The sequence below is a fragment of the Mobula hypostoma genome, chromosome 11, assembly GCF_963921235.1.
Source record: "Mobula hypostoma chromosome 11, sMobHyp1.1, whole genome shotgun sequence".
Taxonomy (NCBI): domain Eukaryota; kingdom Metazoa; phylum Chordata; class Chondrichthyes; order Myliobatiformes; family Myliobatidae; genus Mobula; species Mobula hypostoma.
The window spans coordinates 90,533,658-90,553,004 of NC_086107.1; the positions used below are offsets into that span (position 1 = coordinate 90,533,658).

At 41.6% G+C, this 19,347-nt stretch overlaps 1 protein-coding gene across 5 annotated transcripts in view; it reads right to left on the bottom strand.

The window, feature by feature from the left end:
* Positions 1-19,347, bottom strand: part of LOC134353932 (kinesin-like protein KIF18A) — a 118,929-nt gene that overhangs the window by 25,320 nt on the left and 74,262 nt on the right. For all 5 annotated transcript variants that reach the window (XM_063062489.1, XM_063062488.1, XM_063062485.1 and 2 more), the window contains one exon: positions 3,098-3,689. In XM_063062489.1, coding sequence (XP_062918559.1) covers positions 3,098-3,689 — 592 coding nt within the window. The remainder of the gene's footprint in view (positions 1-3,097; positions 3,690-19,347) is intronic.

Here is a 19,347-nt window from a genome sequence, read left to right on the forward strand (position 1 = left end):
CCTTGTAATTTGTTAGGACAGCATTCCATTTTATTACTATTTTCTATACCAACTATGAAATTTTATTGATCATTGTGCATTGACTTCCACAGACTCCTTGGATTATTACTGCTGCAAGCTTTTCACAACTCTGACCAAAATGGATGAATTCACATTTGCCTATGCTGGAATGCTTCTGCCAAAAGAATTGCCCAATCACTCACTCAATTAATCACCGTAGCCCCTCAACTTAGTAGCTTAATTTTCACTGCTGGCTCTGCCAGCCATCCATAGTGCCCATAATCACTACTCTCCGAAACAACCAGGCTTGCTCTTGTAAAACCCACACAGTCCTAACCTCACATAATGACGCCATGGGTAAACAATGTAATGGAATGATGTGAATCAAGCAGAACAAATCTCTTACAAAAGCTGTGAGCAGCTTTAGGCTCCATACATAAGAAAGGATGTGTTGGCATTGGAGAGGATCGAGAGGAGGTTCACAAGAATGATCCTGGGAACAAAAGGTTATAGAACATAGAACAGTACAGCACATTACAGGCCCTTCGGCCCACAATGTTGTGCTGACCCTCAAACCCTGCCTCCCATGTAACCCCCCACCTTAAATTCCTCCATATACCTATCTAGTAGTCTCTTAAATTTCACTAGTGCATCTGCCTCCACCACTGACTCAGGCAGTGCATTCCACGCACCAACCACTCTCTGAGTAAAAAACCTTCCTCTAATATCCCCAACGAACTTCCCACCCCTTACCTTAAAGCCATATCCTCTTGTATGGTGCCCTGGGGAAGAGGCGCTGGCTATCCACTCTATCTATTCCTCTTAATATCTTGTACACCTCTATCATGTCTCCTCTCATCCTCCTTCTCTCCAAAGAGTAAAGCCCTAGCTCCTTTAATCTCTGATCATAATCCATACTCTCTAAATCAGGCAGCATCCTGGTAAATCTCCTCTGTACCCTTTCCAATGCTTCCACATCCTTCCTATAGTGAGGCAACCAGAAGTGGACACAGTACTCCAAGCGTGGCCTAACCAGAGTTTTATAGAGCTGCATCATTACATCGTGACTCTTAAACTCTATCCCTCGACTTATGAAAGCTAACATCCCATAAGCTTTCTTAACTACCCTATCTACCTGTGAGGCAACTTTCAGGAATCTGTGGACATGTACCCCCAGATCCCTCTGCTCCTCCAAACTTCCAAGTATCCTGCCATTTACTTTGTACTCTGCCTTGGAGTCTGTCCTTCCAAAGTGTACCACCTCACACTTCTCCGGGTTGAACTCCATCTGCCACTTCTCAGCCCACTTCTGCATCCTATCAATGTCTCTCTGCAATCTTCGACAATCTTCTACACTATCTACAACACCACCAACCTTTGTGTCGTCTGCAAACTTGCCAACCCACCCTTCTACCCCCACCTCCAGGTCATTAATAAAAATCACAAAAGGTAGAGGTCCCAGAACAGATCATTGTGGGACAACACTAGTCACAACCCTCCAATCTGAATGTACTCCATTCACCACGACCCTCTGCCTTCTGCAGGGAAGCCAATTCTGAATCCACCTGGCTAAACTTCCCTAGATCCCATGCCTTCTGACTTTCTGAATAAGCCTGCTGTGTGGAACCTTGTCATGAGGGGTGTGTGATGATTCCTGGCCTATACTCATTGGAGTTTAGAAGACTAAGAGGGGATCTCCTTGAAACCTATTGAATAATAAAAGGCCTAGATAGAGTGGCATGGTGAGGATGTTTCCAGTAGTGGCAGAATCAAGGACCAGAGGGAACAGCCTTAGAATAGAACAAGGTCCCTTTAGAAAAGAGTTAAGGAAAAATTTATTTAGTCAAAGGGCAGTGAACATGGGAATTCATTGCCACAGGCAGCTGTGAAGGCAAAGTCTGAGTATATTTAAAGGAGAGTTCTTGATTAGTAAGGGCATGAAAGGTTACAGGGAGAAGGTGGGAGAATGGGGTTAATAAATCAACCATGATGAAATGGCAGGGCAGACACGATGGACCGAATGGGTGAAGTCTGCTCCTATGTCTTAAGGTTCCTCTTCAAGTCTTCGTCAGCCAGTACAGACTGCTCAAGCTTTCCCATCTGCCAAATATCTTGGAGTTTTGAAGCGTTGCTGAACATCTCTGATTTTCATGTCTTTAATAGCTTTTAATTTAAAGTAACATAGCACAGAAGCATGCCTTTCACTCCAACTTAGAAAAGCCTAATTAAAATTAATTACAAAATTACATTAATGAAAATACAATAAAAATTGCAGCCAAACAGTCCTATCCTTCCTTTTTGCCCTGTCAGCCAGTCTGTTCCCAATTAAATGGAGAGTGCAAGATGCAGACACAGATCAGCTCAGCATTAACACTGGGATTTCAGCGAGATCAAGCCCCTGAAATTTTACATTCCAGTGGAATCTGGAAACCTCCAATGTGTAAGGATATAGATTAGGTGGTAGAGGCAGATTCATTAGAGATATTTAAGAACTCTTAGATAAGCATATGGATGATAGGAAAATCAAGGGCTGTGTGGGAAGGAAGGGGTAGATTGCCTGATTGATTTAGTTATTTATTTAGTGATACAACGCAAAGTGGGTCCTTCCAGCCCAGCAACCCTCAACAAACCTGATTAAATCCAAACTAATCAAAGGACAATTTACAATGACCAGTTAACCGACCTGGTACACCTTTGGACTGTGGGAGGAACTTGAAAACCCATGCACTCCAGAGACTCCTTACAGAATGATACCGGAATTGAACACCAAACTCTGGAATGCCTCTGAGTTATAACTGCATTGTGCTGACCGCAACGCTGCTGTGGCACCAGCCTTGGTGTAGGCTAAAAGGTCAGCACAACATTGTGGGTCAAAGATACTAGTGTGCTGTACTGTTCTATGTTCCATGTAAAGCATTGCAATATTATATTTAGGTTAAAAATTAGTGATAATGGAAGGAAATAGGGAACTGAAGCACAGTGGCAAGTCAAAGTTGGTATCAGGTCACTGCCATAAAACCTCCATTTTAGTGATATCTAAAAGAAATTCCATTACATAACAGAAAGAGGAAAAAAAAATAAGAATAAAGAGTCGTACCTCTGCAAGAATGTGTTGTTGGTCTGTGTCATTATGTCATGGTGCATGGTAAATTTGGGTTTTTGAGCAGATGAAGGACCAAGAATTATTGTGGTATCTAGGCTGGACTGCTCACCCACTTTTGCAGTTTCAAAGGTTTCATTCAAATCGTGATTACTTGACATGGTGGAGAGGTTACAGCTGCTGGGGGTGGTGCTGGCTGGAGTTTTCGGCCTCCTGGAGATGGTCGGTGTGAAGATTCTTTTCGTATTTTCAGCTGAGGTTCCAAATTTTGATCCTTCATTGCCAAGAATATTACTCCGATTTGAAAGTGGCTGAGTCTCCTTTGTGTGGGTCTTTGGCACAATGTTGACTTGGTCGATTCGAGATGAATTGTGCTTCTTTCGTAATTCGGATACCGAAGGAACGTCTTGGCACACTTCAATTTCTATCCTTCTTCGCTTCAATTGCATTGACTCCTCCTTCTGCAGAAGGCAGGGTGGTGGTCTGAGCTCTGCCAGGCACCGTTTGGTGGGAAGTCGCTTTTTTGCGCCAGCCTCTGATGGAACTTGTGTAGCTGATTCGGAAGCTGAAGCTTTTTTTATGCATGGCACTAGAAGACAAAAGAACCAAAGTAAGGCTATGTGTTAAAAAATGTGAACAAGTTATAACTTTGCAAAGTACTATCATTCCCAAAGTTTCCCCGGGCTTAAAATGTGGGATTGCTCAGCTCAGGCACAGACAATTTTTTTACATATTGGTCAGTAGTCTGATAATCTAAACATAGTTAAAGAGAGGAATATGATTAAAACATTCCTCTTCTCACTATTTAACCAAACCGAAGAGAGAAACTGATCTTACATTTCAAGTTGCTGACCTTTCACCTGATATTTCATTTACTTAAACCACTAATTTAATTTCTCGTTCCACAGAACAGAGACATACGGCACAGAAACAGACCCTTCAGCCCAACAAGTCTATGCCAACCAAGATGCCCACTTAATCTATTCTCCTTCGCCCATGTTTCAATGTTGTTTAATGTACCCGCCTCACCCACTTCCTCTGGCAGGTCATTCCATATACAGACCACTTTCTGGGAGAAAAAGCTGCCCCTCAGGATTATGGTGACATGGAGTGACTGGAAAAAGTCTGTGGGAAAGAGAGATTTTAGGGAACCAGGTAGAAAGCTGAATAGCAGGACCTCCAGGGTGTAATCTCTGGTTTGCTAACTGTGCCACATCCTGGTGAGGGTAAGAATAGAATGATTTGGCAGATGTATGTGTGGTTGAGGAACTTTTGAAGGGGTTCAGAGTTCTGGATCATTGGGATCTCTTCTGGGGAAGGTACAACCTGTACAAAAGCGTCCAGTTACACCTGAACCCAATGGGAACCAATATCCTTGGAGGCAGGCTTGCTAGAGCTGTTTGGGAGGGTTTGAACTAATTTGGTAGGGCTATAGGAGCTGTAGTGTTAGGGTTGAGGATGGGGTAGTTGGTTTACAAACAGAGGCAGGGTGTACAATGACACTAACAAGAGGCTGAGCTGATGATAGAACAAAATTGCAGTCAACAGGATGAGTTGCAATGTAAAAGGGGGACAAAATCAAAAGGGGTGTTGAATACAGGACTGAAGCTATTATATTTGAATGCAGGCAATATACAGAATAATTAATAGGCATCCGTTAGTCTCATGAAACCATGGATTTGACCCTTGGAAGGTTTCCAAGGCGCGCAGACCTGGGCAAGGTTGTATGGAAGACCGGCAGTTGCCCATGCTGCAAGTCTCCCCTCTCCACGTCACCGATGTTGTCCAAGGGAAAGGCATTAGGACCCATACAGCTTGGCACCAGTGTCGTCACCGAGCGATGTGTGGTTAAGTGCCTTGCTCAAGGACACAACACGCTGCCTCAGTCAAGGCTCGAACTAGCAACCTTCAGATCACTAGACGAACGCCTTAACCACTTGGCCACACACCAACACCATACAGAATAATGTAAATGAATTTGTAGCACAGTTACAGATTGGTATATGAGACGTTGTGGGCATCACTGATTCTTATCTGAAAGATTATAGCTGGGAGCTTAACATTCAAGGATACACATTGTATTGAAAGGACAGGCATGTAGGCAGAGGGAATGGGTGGCTCTGTTGGTAAAAAAATGAAATCAAATCATTAGAAAGGGGTGACATAGGATCAGAAGGTGTAGAATCATTGTGGGTAGAGCTAAGAAACTACAAGGCTAAAAAGACCTTGATGGGAGTTATGTACAGGCCTCTGAACAGTAGCAAAGATATAGTCTTCAAGTTACAATGGGAGATATAAAATGCATGTCAGAAAGGCAATGTTACAGTACTCATGAGAGATTTCAATATGCAGGTAGATCAGGAAAATCATACTGGTGCAGGATCCCAAGAGGGGGAATTTGTAGAATGCCTACAAGATGGTTTTATAGTGCAGATTGTAGTTGAGCCCACTAGGGGATCAGCTGTTGTGGATTGGATGTTGTGCGATGAACCAAATTGATTAGAGAGCTTAAGATACAGGAACCATTAGGGGTCAGTGATCATAATTAGATAGGATTCACCCCGCAATTTGAGAAGGAGAAGCTAAAGTCAGATGTATCAGTATTGCAGTGGAGTAAAGGGAATTACAAAGGGATGAGAGAGGAGCTGGCCAATATTAAAATACTAGCAGGGATGACAGTACAGCAACAATGGCTGGAGTTTCTGGGAACAATTCAGAAGGCGCGGGATATATACATTCCAAGGAAGAAGTTGTATTCTAAAGGCAGGATGGCACAAACGTGGCTAACCAATACAAAAGCTATACAGGGGGCATATAATAACAGCAAAAATTAGTAGGAAGTTAAAGGATTAGGAAGCTTCTAAAAACCAAAAGAAAGCAACTAAAAAAGTTACAAAGAAGGAAGCCAGCCAATAACATTATATATGATACCAAAAGTTTCTTCAGATATATAAAGTGTAAAAGACAGGTGAGAGTAGATATCTGACCACTGGAAAATTATGTTGTAGAGGTAGTAATGGGGCCCAAGGAAATGGCGGACGAACTGAATAAGTACTTTGCATCAGTCTTCACTGTGGAAGACACTGGTAGTATGCCGGAGGTTTGAGAGTGTCAGGGGGCAAAAGTGAGTGAAGTTGCCATTACTAGGGAGAAGGTGCTTGGGAAACTGAAAGGTCTGAAGGTAGATAAATCACCTGGACCGGATGGTCTACATTCTAGGGTTCTGAAAGAGGTGGCTGAAGAGATTGTGGAGACATTAGTAATGATTTTTCAAGAATCCATAGATTCTGGCATGGTTCCAGAGGACTGGAAAATTGCAAATGTCACTCCACTCTTCAAGCAGGGAAACAAAATTATACGCCTGTTAGCCTGACCTTAGCGGTTGAGAAGATGTTGGAGTCGATTGTTAAGGATGTTGTTTTGGGTTACTTGAAGGCACGTGATAAAATAGGTTAAAATCAGCATGGTTTCCTCAAGGGAAAATCTTGCCTGATAAATCTGTTGGAATTCTTTGAAGAAATAGCAAGCAGTATAGACAAAGGACGTGGTATTACAGGAAAGATACTATCATGGATAGAGAATTGGCTGACTGGCAGGAGGCAAATAGTGGGATTAAAGAGAGCTTTTCCTGGTTGGCTGTCGGTGACTAGTGGCATTCCATCTGCGTCTGTGTTGGGACCACATTATTTTACATTATATTTCAATGATTTGGATGACAGAATTGTTGGCTTTGTCTGGAGTCGAGATGAAGATAAATGGAGGGGCAGGTAGTGTTGAGGCAGTAGAGAGGCTATAGAAGAACTTAGATTAGGAGAATGGGCAAAGAAGTGGCAGATGGAACGCAGTGTCAGGAAGTGCATGGTCATACACTTTGGTGGAAAAAATAAAAGTGTAGGCTATTTTCTAAATGAGGAGAAAATTCAAAAACCCGAGGGGCAAGGGAGTCCTCGTGCAGGATTCCTTGAAGGTTAATTTGCAGGATGGGTCAGTGGTGAGGAAGGCAAATGTGATGTTAGCATTCATTTTGAGAGGACTAGAATATAAAAGCAAGGATGTAATGTTACGCTTTATAAGGCATCCTTCTAAGTTCAAAAAGATTCCCTTTGTAGTTGTCTAACTGTACAGATTTAACAGATTAAGCCAATATTCTCTGTCACTCAGAGAAGTAATCTTTTAAAGCATTAGGTGATCCTGAGGCCCGACTTGAGGTAGGTGCAGTAAAATTGCCTGTTCTGGAAGAGCCTAAATAAGGGGACAAAGCCTCAGAGCAAGAGGTTGGATGACTGAAGATAGGAGGAATTTCTTCCTGAGGAGCACTGGCTTTGGACTCTCTATGGAAGGATGAGATAGGTTACTTTGTTTCCAGCCTTTGGGTAATCCTGAAATCAGCAAGAAAGAACAGCCGAGAAAGGACATCAGACCAGCCACGATCTTACTGGCGGCTATACAGGATCGGGGAACTCAGGGCTGCTCCTGCTCAAAGGCTGCAAGGGATTGTAGAACTTCCAAAACCCACAGAACTGCAAATTTGAAGGAACTGGCTCCTTGAACAGGTTTAAAAATGAAGCAATTTAGCTGGTAGTTTATTTATGAATCTGTAGTTGATTTTGTGGTTATACTTGATGTTCTAGAAGTCGGTAGCAAATCCACGTGAGTTCATAGCGTGATTTGTAATGTCTGGGATACTTGTGGTTGTACAAGGTTGTTTACTAGGAATATCAGATCCAGCAAAATGCTTCCAGGCTGCTATTTAGTGGGATGAATGTCTTCTGCTCAACTTTTTCTGAAATGGTCACAAAGGCCCCTGTAGCAAGGTGTTAAGAGTTTTTAATTAACTGCTGATAATAGAATTTTTTGGCATCAGAGTCATGTCTAATTGAAATTATCTAATAATCTATGCATTTTAAAAGGATGTTAAGAACTGTGAAAGCCAGGATTGGGCCTGCTTGACAATGATGTGGTCAGTAATTGTCTTGGTTCTATCTGATGGCTGTATGTTCTACTACAGCCACCAACAGGACCCTGCTGAGGTAACTTTACACTTTATTGTCGCCAAACAATTGATACTAGAACGTACAATCATCACAGCGATATTTGATTCTGCGCTTCCCACTCCCTGGATTACCAATATTAAATATTAAAAATGGTAAAAATTAGTAAATATTAAAAATTTAAATTATAAATCATAAATAGAAAATAGAAAAATGGGAAGTAAGGTAGTGCAAAAAAAACCAAGAGGCAGGTCTGGAGGGTAAGGCCCAGATCCGGGTCAGGATCCGTTCAGCAGTCTTATCACAGTTGGAAAGAAGCTGTTCCCAAATCTGGCCATACGAGTCTTCAAACTCCTGAGCCTTCTCCTGGAGGGAAGAGGGACGAAAAGTGTGTTGGGTGTGTGGGTCGTGTCCTTGATTATCCTGGCAGCACTGCTCTGACAGCGTGCGGTGTAAAGTGAATCCAAGGATGGAAGATTGGTTTGTGTGATGTACTGCACCGTGTTCATGATCTTCTGCAGCCTCTTTTGGTCTTCGACAGGACAGCTTCCATACCAGGTTGTGATGCACCCTAGAAGAATGCTTTCTACGGTGCATCTATAAAAATTAGTGAGGGTTTTAGGGGACAGGCCAAATTTCTTTAGTTTTCTCAGGAAGTAAAGGCACTGGTGGGCCTTCTTGGCAGTGAACTCTGCTTGGCTGGACCAAGTCAGGTCACTTGTGATATTGACCCCGAGGAACTTAAAGTTTTTGACTTGTTCCACTTGCGCACCACCAATGTAAATTGGGTCATGCGGTCCGCTACTCCTTCTGAAGTCAACAACCAATTTCTTCGTCTTGCTGACATTGAGGGATAGGTTATTGTCTTTGCACCATGCCACCAGATTCTTAATTTCCTTTCTGTACTCAAACTCATCATTATGGCCTACAATTGTTGTGTCATCAGCAAACTTATATATTGAGTTTGATGGAAACTTGGTTACACAATCATGGGTGTACAGCGAGTACAGCAGGGGGCTGAGAATACAGCCTTGTGGGGCACCAGTGCTCACAGTGATTGTAGAGGAGAGCTTGTCCCTTATTTTTACAGCCTGGGTCCTGTCTCTGAGGAAGTTGAAGATCCAGCTGCAGATCTGAGTGCTACGGCCCAGGTTCCGGAGCTTAGGAATCAGTTTATTTGGAATGATGGTATTAACGGCAGAGCTGTAGTCAATGAAAAGGAGAAAGGAAAGTGGTGAGAGAAAGCAAAGGGAATCTGCTGCACTGTATAGGAACAAAGAGTGGTCTGAATGTTGAACCATCACGTAAGATATACAAGACATTGGTGAGGCCAAATTTTGGAGTATTTTGTGCAGTTCTGGTCACCTACCTACAGGAATGATAGCAATAAGAATGAAAGAGTACAGAGAAAATTCACAAGGATGTTGCAAGGACATGAGGGCCCAAATTATAGGGAAAAGGATGAATAGGTTAGGAGATTATTCCATAAAATGTAGGAGAATGAGGGGAGATTTGATAGAGGTATACAAAATTATGAATGGTATGGATAGAGTAAATTCAAGCAAGCTTTTTCCACTGAGGTTGGGATAAATTAGAACTAGAAGTCATGGGTTAAGGGTGAAAGATGAGATGTTTAAGGGGAACATGAAAGGAAACCTCTTCACTCAAAAGGTGGTGAGAGTATGGATGACAGCATAAGAGGTGGACACGGGCTAGTTTTCAACATTTAAGGGAAGGATAGGTTAATGGATGGGAAGGATATGGAGGGCTGAGGTCCGGGTGCAGATCAATAGAACCAGGCATTATAATTGTTCAGCACAGACTAGGTGGGCCGAAGGGCCTGCTTCTGTGCTGTAGTGCTCTACGACTCCATACAAGTACAGTAATAGAGGATTGGCATCATTCCAGACTGCTTCACCACACAATATGGTAATAGATAATTATCCATCTCATTCATTTTCTTGCCAAACTCCCTTAGTGTCCCAAAGTCTATCAGTCTCAAACTTAAATAAAGGAACAAGTCCCTCAGAAATGCAAAAAGGAACTTCTCCTCTCACAAGAAAATTGCTGACAGCCTCAGACTATCCATAGATAAAATATCATTCTGTCTACCATGCAACTGGAAGCAATAGCTTTGATGAAAAAACACACCATAGGCCAATTACACTCTGTCAAATGGCCTTCCTGTAAAGAAAGGAAATACAGCTCTGGTGAGCAAGTCTTCCCTCATTGTGTAGAGTGGATGTTTAACCATTGCATGGGCTTAAACCACTGGGGTGGCACTGTAGTGCAGTGGTTAGTGAATTACTATTACAGTACAGCTGTAAGGTTTGGGTTCAATTCCTACCGTTGTCTTTAAGGAGTTTGTACGTTCCAATGGGGTAAGACTTGGGGTTAGTGACTTGTGAACATGGTATGCTGGTGCCGCAAGCATGTAACACTTGCCGGCTGCCCAGTATAATCCTTGCTGATTTGTTTTGATGCAAACAATGCATTTCGCTGTATGCCTTGATGTACTTTGACAAATAAAGTTAGTCTTTAAAATTGATGCTGCACGCTGTACGCTAGTAATATGAAATTAATTGAAATGATTGGCTAATCTATTTTTCAATCTGGTTTTGTGCATAACAGCAAGATGAAAATTGACTGAAGTTATACATACTGATGAGGACCTCACTAAAAATGGAAGTTTTAACTTGCTTCCCATTCCTCCAGGGCTTTCTGTTTAGCAAGTCTGCAAATGTTGTCTAACCAGTTCATTCCAACTCCTCCTACCCTGGACTGCTTAATTATATGGAGTTTGCCTGGTATTTAGAGAGCTCCTGTCAGAATTACTGAACACATTAGTGTTACTAAATGTGGCATAGCTAACAGGATAGACACATATTGAGGGGCAGGAAAGGTTAACTGCTAATGAATATTGTTGGAAACAACTAACGTCTGTGGCAAATTAAAAAATGAAAGCGTTTCCCTGTGGCCTTACCACATTAAATGTCTGGTGTAAACATCTGTATCCCTTGATTTGCTTTCAAGATACTAAACCTTTACAACTGATGCTGAGAAATCACATATACAGATACAAAAGCAGTGATAAGATATTTCAGGACATACCTAGAGTACCATGAAGAATATTGGTCTTATTAAAGAAAGAATATCGTAGCATAGGATTCTGTACAAAAGAGATTCACTAGGCTGCTCCTGGGATAATGAGATTGTCCTGTCACTAACAGCTAAATGAATTAGATCTACATTTCTTGGAGTCGGAGAGAGTAAGAGGCTTTCTTACTGAAACATACAAGATTCCAGCGAAGCACAAAAGGGGAAGGTGTCAAGATGTTTCCACAAATATCAAACAAAGGGACATATTTGAAAGATAAAGGGTCAATCACTTAACATCACAAGACATAGGAATAGAATGAGGTTACTCAGCCAATGGACCTATGCACTCTGACCCACCATTCACTCATGGCTGATTTATCCCTCACAACCTCGTTCTCCTTCTACCCATAACTTCTGATGCCTTTACATAATCAGGAACCTCTATTTTGGAGGCAAGATCACTTGGAACTCTTTCTACAGGGACTCATTTGAGAGTATCCTGACTGGCTATATCACTGCCTGGTATGGGAACTATACTTACTTCCGTCAATCACAGGACTCTGCAGAGAGTGGTGCGGACAGCCCAGCGCATCTGTGGATGTGAACTTCCCACTATTCAGGACGTATACAGCGACAGATGCATAAGGAGGGCCCAAAGGATCACTGGGGACCCGAGTCACCCCAGCTGCTACCATCTGGGAAACGGTACCACAACATTAAAGCCAGGACCAACAGGCTCTGGGACAGCTTCTTCCACCAGGCCATCAGACTGATTAATTCATGCTGACACAATTGTATTTCTAAGCTATATTGACTGTTCTGTTGTATATCTTTCTGTACATACTATTTATTACAAATTACTATAATTTGCACATTGCACATTCAGGCGGAGACATAATGTAAAGATTTTTACTCCTCATATGTGAAGGATGTAAGAAATAAAGTCAATTCAATTTATAGCAGATATATTTTTGAAGAAGCGTGTAATTAGCACAGGAAAGATGATGAGGCATGAGATGAAGTAGCCACAGACATATTGAATGGCTGAGTGTCTTACTACTCTTTCCAGTTTATTATGTTGTGATGTTCTTAACAATGCTTCGTCTCGACTCTGTGGTAGTACTTCCACTTCTGGGTCACTTGGTTAGAACACAGAGCAATACAGCACTGGGCAGGCCATTCAGCCCACAATGTTGCGCCAATCTTGATGCCAATCTACACTAAATGTTGTGTGTCCAAGCTTTGCTTGGGACCTTTGGCCATAAAATCCTATGGAATGGTGAAGGGGATTCCAATGTAGGCTCACCGTCTTTCAGATCTGATATCAAAGTGAGCCTGTCTTCAGGAGAATATTTGGAAGATTAGAGCATTTCTGTCCGAGTGCCCTGGATAATGCCTATTCTTCAATAAACATCACTTAAGTAGAGGTACTGAATGTTATTATATTGAAGTCTGTGGGAGCTGCTGCACTCAAATTGCCACTGCAGTCCTGATGAAGGGCCTCATCCCAAAATGACGACTGCCTATCTCTCTCCATTGATGCTGCCTAACTTACCGAGTTCCTGAGTTCCGTCTATGTGCATTATTCAAGATTTTGAACATCTGCACTATTTCTTGTGATGACCGCTTTATCAATGCTGCAATAATGATGACACTTCAGAAAACTTTGCTATGGGTTGTCCCGAGGTCACAAAAGCTACATTTGCTGAATGGTATTGGTCCATGGCATTAAAAAAAGGTTGGGAACCCTGGTGAGGGCTTAAACAAAAAAAAAGCCATTCATGATTACATGTATTAATATGCTTCATGAAGGGGCAATGCTTCACCAGATCAGAACACTACTGTCACATTTTATCAAGTCTTTGGCCACGCTGCTGCATAAAGCACACAGTCACATTTCAGTGATACAAGAAAGAAGACCTAGATGAGGATTATAATTGTGTGATGGGTCTTGTAACTTTACTTGTTAAAAAGTAAACAATAGTTTTCTTAGCATTAACTTTCAAAGAAACAGCAAAATGAGGAACCGTGAAATTATTAAGATTTGCTCAATTTCCCTTGATTTTACCTGCTCTAAAAATAAGCACAGCTTTTCCTCTTAATCAGTGATGCAGATATTTGGACTCTTACCTTTCAAACAATTCCTAAAAAAAATAAACTGAGTTTGGACAAGTTCAAACAAGGACCCAAATGAAAAAGAAAATTTGCATTTATATGGCAACTTTCATGACCAAACATCACAAAGTATTTGCAATCACGCACTTTCTGAAGTTCAGTGTATTTAGTAAAGCAGGAACCACGGCGACTGATTTTCACTCAGCTTCTCAAATGATATGCTGGCCTGAATACCAGACTTATTGGTACTGACTGCATTACTTTTGTTCAGGAGAACAAGTACTAGCTTTTTTTCCAAATTGTGTCATGAGGTCTTTTATGTCTACCCAATAATCAGATGGGGCAAATGTCAGAGCTAAAGATCTCCAACAATCAGAAAGTGTCTCTTGAGGATGCCATTTGGCTAATGTGGGAAAACCGCATTGCAATGATTCATACAATGGTCTACGAAGGTGGATGAAGCAAACTTTAAGAGAGAGAGGATAAGAAATTTCCCTTTTAAACTGATAATGTCATATCTTACCTGAAACAACTTGCTGACAATGTAGACCAGCCCCAACAACTCTTAAGACACTAGTGTTTACCATTTTTGAAATGTGTTTTGAAAAACGACATGTTTCCTACTGATTGATTCCACAAATTAATTTTAACTTTGCATCTTAAGTCTGCACATATTTGGAACTGGACTAATAATGACCTTAGTGGCTTTCATTTACAATAAGGAGAGGGGAAGGAATTTCTTTAACCAGAGAGTGGTGAATCTGTGGAATTCTTTGCTATAGGTAGCTGTGGAGGCCAGGTCTTTATGTAAATTTAAGGCAGAGATTGATAGACTTCGATTGGTCAGGGCACAAAGGGGTACAGGGATTGGAGCTGAAAGAAACATTGGATCAGCCATGATGAAATGGCAGAGCAGACTTGGTGGGCCAAATGGGCTAAATCTGCTCCTATATGGGAACTTGGTTCAAAGTGCTGCACCAGGCAATCACTGTGTCAACTACTACAGCAACTGTCGAGATCCATATCTTAAAAAAGATTTATTTGGGAAAAGATGGTGCCACCCCCAGAATTAATATGATAAAATCAATACAAATGAAACAGTTAGTATAAAAATCTGTTAAAAATGTTCAAAGTAAGTTTATCATCAATGTACAAATATGTCACCATATACAACCCTGAGATTCATTTTCTTGTGAGCATACTCAATAAATTCAATAACCATAAGAGAGTCAATGAAGGACCGTGCCCAACAGGGTGGACAACTAATGTAGAAAAGACAAAAAAACTGTGCAAATACAAAAAGAAAAAAAGAAAATAAATAAAAATAAATCAATAAATAAGCAAGCAATAAGTATTAATAACTTAAATGATGAGTCCTTGAAAGTGAGTCCATAGGTTGTGGGAACAGTTCAGTGATAGGGCAAGTGAAGTTATTCCCTCTGATTCAAAAGCCTGATGGTTGAGGGCAATAACTGTTCCTGAATCTGGTGGTGCGAGTCCTGAGGTTCCTGTACCTTCTTCCTGATGGCAGCAGCAAGAAGACAGCATGACCTGGGTGGTGGGGGTCCCTGATGATGGATGCTACTTTCCTGCGACAATAATTCATTTTGATGAGCTTGATGGCGGAGAGAGTTTTACCTGTAATGGACTGGGTTATATCCACTACTTTTTGTAGGATTTTCCTTTCAAGGGAATCGGTGTTTCCATACTCTCCATCACACATCTATAGAAGTTTGTCAAAGTTATAGATGTCACCTTCGCAAACTCCTAAGGAAGTAGAGGCACAGCTGTGCTTTCTTTGTAATTACACTTGCGTGCTGGTCCAAGAACAGGTCCTCTGAAATGATAACACCGAGGAATTTTAAATTGCTGAGCCCTCTCCACCTCTGATCCTCCAGTGACGACAGGCTCCAATGATCGGCCATATGAAATGGAGGAGCAGACTCAATGGGCCAAATGGCCTAATTCTGCTCCTATATCTTATGGTCTTATGGCTCCTCCTCCTTTAGTCAATAATCAGCTTCTCGTTTTTGCTGAAATTGAGTAAGAAGATATTGTTGTGGCACCACTCAACCACAGTTTCAATCACCGACCCATATGCTATTTCGTTACCTCCTTTGATTCAGCCTACAACACTGATGTTGTCAGCAAACCTAAATATGGCATTAGAGCTGTGCTTGGGCATACAGTCATAAGTATAAAGTGAGTAGAACAGGGAGCTAAGCAGACCTGCGGTGCACCTGTACTGATGGTCAATGTGAAGGAGATGTTGTTGCCAATCCGAACTGACTGGGGTCCGCAAGTGAAGAAATTGTGGATCCAATCACACAGGGAGATATTGAGAGCCAAGGTCTTGAAGCTTATTGATCAGTTTTGATGTAGAATGTATACTGAGTAAAAAAGATAACAGTCTTGCTTGCCTACCAGAATCATTTATTTTTGTACCACTAACACAATCTACTGAGTCCAGCCCATTCATGACAAATTTATAAACAAAACATTCAGCTGTGAATTCTGAAGGGAAAATGATCAGCTAACCATTGAAAGAAGATGTAAAACTTTCTAGAGTAAAACAGCTAAAGCTGTACTCAGGTAATGCATTTCCGATATCTGTCAAAATGTTAGTTTTAAAACAGAACTAATGTTACCTATCACCATCAATAATACAGTACTGTATAAATCGATCTACTGTAGCTTTAAATATAATTACTCTTAAATAAATAGCTCCAGTATTTAGCAATGTCTCAAAAGTGCCAAAGCGCAATGTTGTTGCATTTACCGTGCCCGTCAACAAGCTCTGTGACACTGGAGGGCTTCACGTGCAGACTAATCTTATCCTGTCAGGGAATCCACATTCACATAACTACAGCCCTCCATTCCTGGCAACGTACTGGTAAATTACAACCACAGGAAAGGAACATTATGGATTCTGCTTTCTACTATAAAATGTAATTACTCCACAACTCAGTTCCTGGATGCGGGAAGAATGCTCTTTACAAAACAGAGTTCAGAAAAATGTAATTTAAATCCTATTTCTAAGTAGTTTTTGGATCCAAATAGTTGACTGGAAAATGAGGCTCAATAACAGCAGAATTTTTTTTTTAAAGGAAGTTTACTAATCCTCTCTACCTTCCCACTGATTTCTGCTGTATTATATGCCCTCTCTTTAGCTTTTATGTTGCCAACGACTTCTCTCATCAGCCACGGTTGCGTTATCTTGCCTTTAAAATACATCTTATTCTTTGGGATGTATCTATCCTGTGCTTTCCAAATTTTTTCCAGAAACTTCAGCTATTGCTGCTCTGCCATCATGTGTGCTAGTGTTCCCTTCCAATCAATTCTGGCCAGCTCCTCTCTCATGCCCCTGTATCTCCCTCTACTCCACTGTAATACTGATACATCTGAGGCTACGTCCACACTAGACCGGATAATTTGGAAAACTCCAGTTTCACATAAAAACGATAGGCGTCCCCACCAGGCATTTTTCAAAATACATCCATCCACATTAAAACGGATATTTGGGTGAATCTCCTCCTACTGGGCACGCGCAGGACACACAGAAAACCAGTGAAGAGGAAACGGTGTACTTGGTGCGCGTTTGTCCAGTTACAGACTTGAAAAACTTAAAAGGAAATTGCCAAACGAAAGACTTGGTGCGCGTTTGTCCAGAAACATTTCCTACAGCCATAGTCTCTTCACCGATGAAAGGGACTAAATGCAATAAGGCTTGTTACTGGGCAAAAGTGAAATTTGCTGTTACCTCATTCGTTTGCCTTTACTTTTGCCATGTCTTTGTGTATTACTTTACTGTATTAGGCGGGAGGAGAAGATGGCAGCGCGACGCAGCGCGCACAGCTCTCCGGTGAAATGATATCGTATCTGTTAAATAGGGGCCGTGGACAATTCTGATTTGATGGAGACAGACGTGAAAGCACAGAGGAACATCTGGAGAAATTTCTGAAATGCCGGTTTGCTGCCGCTGTTACTGCGCGATCGAGAATCTTCTGGAGGGAAGGCCCCAAAATCCTTGGCTTTGCCTGCTGCTGGCAACTGACGCCGAGGTCGAAGCGTTCGGATAGAGATGGTGCTCGGTACTCAGTGTCGGAGGGCTGATCGGAGGCTCGAAGTTTTCGAATGACTCAGAGTCAGACTGTGGTCGGGCATGGCAGGGAGAGTTTTCTTCCTTCTCCTGTCTGCGTGAGATGTGGGACATTCGAAAGATTTGTGAACCTTTTTACTGTGCCATGGCCTGTTCTTCATCAAGTTATGGCAATGTTGCACTGTTGTAACTATATGTTATAATTATGTGGTTTTTGTTAGTTTTTTAGTCTTGGTCTGTCCTGTGTTTCTGTGATATCACACCAGAGGAATATTGTATCATTTCTTAACGCATGCATTACCAAATGACAATAAAAGAGGACTGCGTGTCCTCATAATCTAATCTAATCTATTTAACATGTGTAATAAAACCAGTTGCTGGGCAAAAGTGACAATTGCATCTATTGAATGTTTGCACAAGCAATACATTAATAATGATACACGAGCATGGTGGTGGACGAACCCAAGTGCAGAACACAGGCGCGGGGGCAGAGTCGGGAGGCGTTATCACCGTAGCGAGCGTGGAATCGGTTTCCAGGGGAGTCTTTACCCAAAGTCTTGGGTTTAGAGAGAATCCAGGAGCAATGCTAGACTTAGAACTAACTGTTCTAAGAACCATGAAATGAGGTTACTCACACTGGAGTCCACCAACGAATTGGCAGTTCCTTGTGATCACAGGATCTTTATCCTGCATTTTCTGACGGAAAGCAGGTGTGTGTAGTTAGTGGAACCTGGGAATGATTGGAAATTAAACGAGGGGATTGAGGCCCAATTCCTGAGGTAAATAGTAAGGTGGGGGATTGCCAGAAGGGACCATGACAAATAAAGTGCCTGGTTAAATGTATAAAACATGTCTGCATCAGTGTTATCTTGTATTTCCATACAATATTACATTAGGCTGTTACACATCTATTGTCAGATATTGTTGTTGAGGTGTTGGAGGTTGCGTTCAAGAAAACGATGAAATGCTGCGCTGCTGCCACCATTTGTTCTGGCACGTCATGACAGTGTTTTTAAAATTAGCAGGTTACCCTGTACACACTACAAAGGCCAACCGGTGTTTTCAGATTTTAACACTCTGAAGAGTGTTTTAGAAAACCTTTGTTTTCGGGGGAGGAAAACGCCGTTTCAGTGTGGACGGAGAGAAAAAGCTTCGGTTACGGATTTATCCGGTCTCGTGTGGACGTAGCCTGACCTTAGCTTCTCTTTCTCAAATTGCAGTGTGACTTCTATCCTAGTATGATCAGTGGCCCCTAAAAGTTCCTTTGCCTTCAGCTTTCTGATCAATTCCGGTTCATTGCATAACACCCAATCCAGAATTGTCTTTCCCCTCATGGGCTCAACCACGAGCTGCTCTAAAAAACAATCTTGTAGGCATTCTAGAACATCCCTCTCTTGGGATCCAGCACTAACGTGATTTTCCCAACCTACCTGCATATTGAAATCCCCGATGACTATCATAACATTGTCCTTTTCACATGTATTTTCTATTTGTAGGCCACATCTTTGCTGCTGTTCAGATGTCTGTATATAACTCCCATCAGGGTCTTTTTACCCTTGCAGTTTCTTAACTCTACCCACAATGATTCTATACCTTCTGAGCTGACAGACTACTGGACTTTAACTTTATTAAAAGACATTTTATCAGAAGTCTACAAAGGGATTCTTTTATAATTATTCTTTTTTGAAAAAAGAACATCATTATTGGATAGGAAGGAGTGATAAAGGGGGTTGATAACAAAACTAATGAAATAGATTGGACCCTGAATTAAACCTTCCTCTACATAAACATTGATCACTGTATCCATTTATATTCTGAATGATCTCAATGCTCTCCCCTCAACTTCCTTAATTGAAAAGACATTATTAATCACGCATAATAAATTATTATGTTATAACATTTGCAGAAGGGAGATTATAGATATAGTAGAGGAGCAAAGCAGG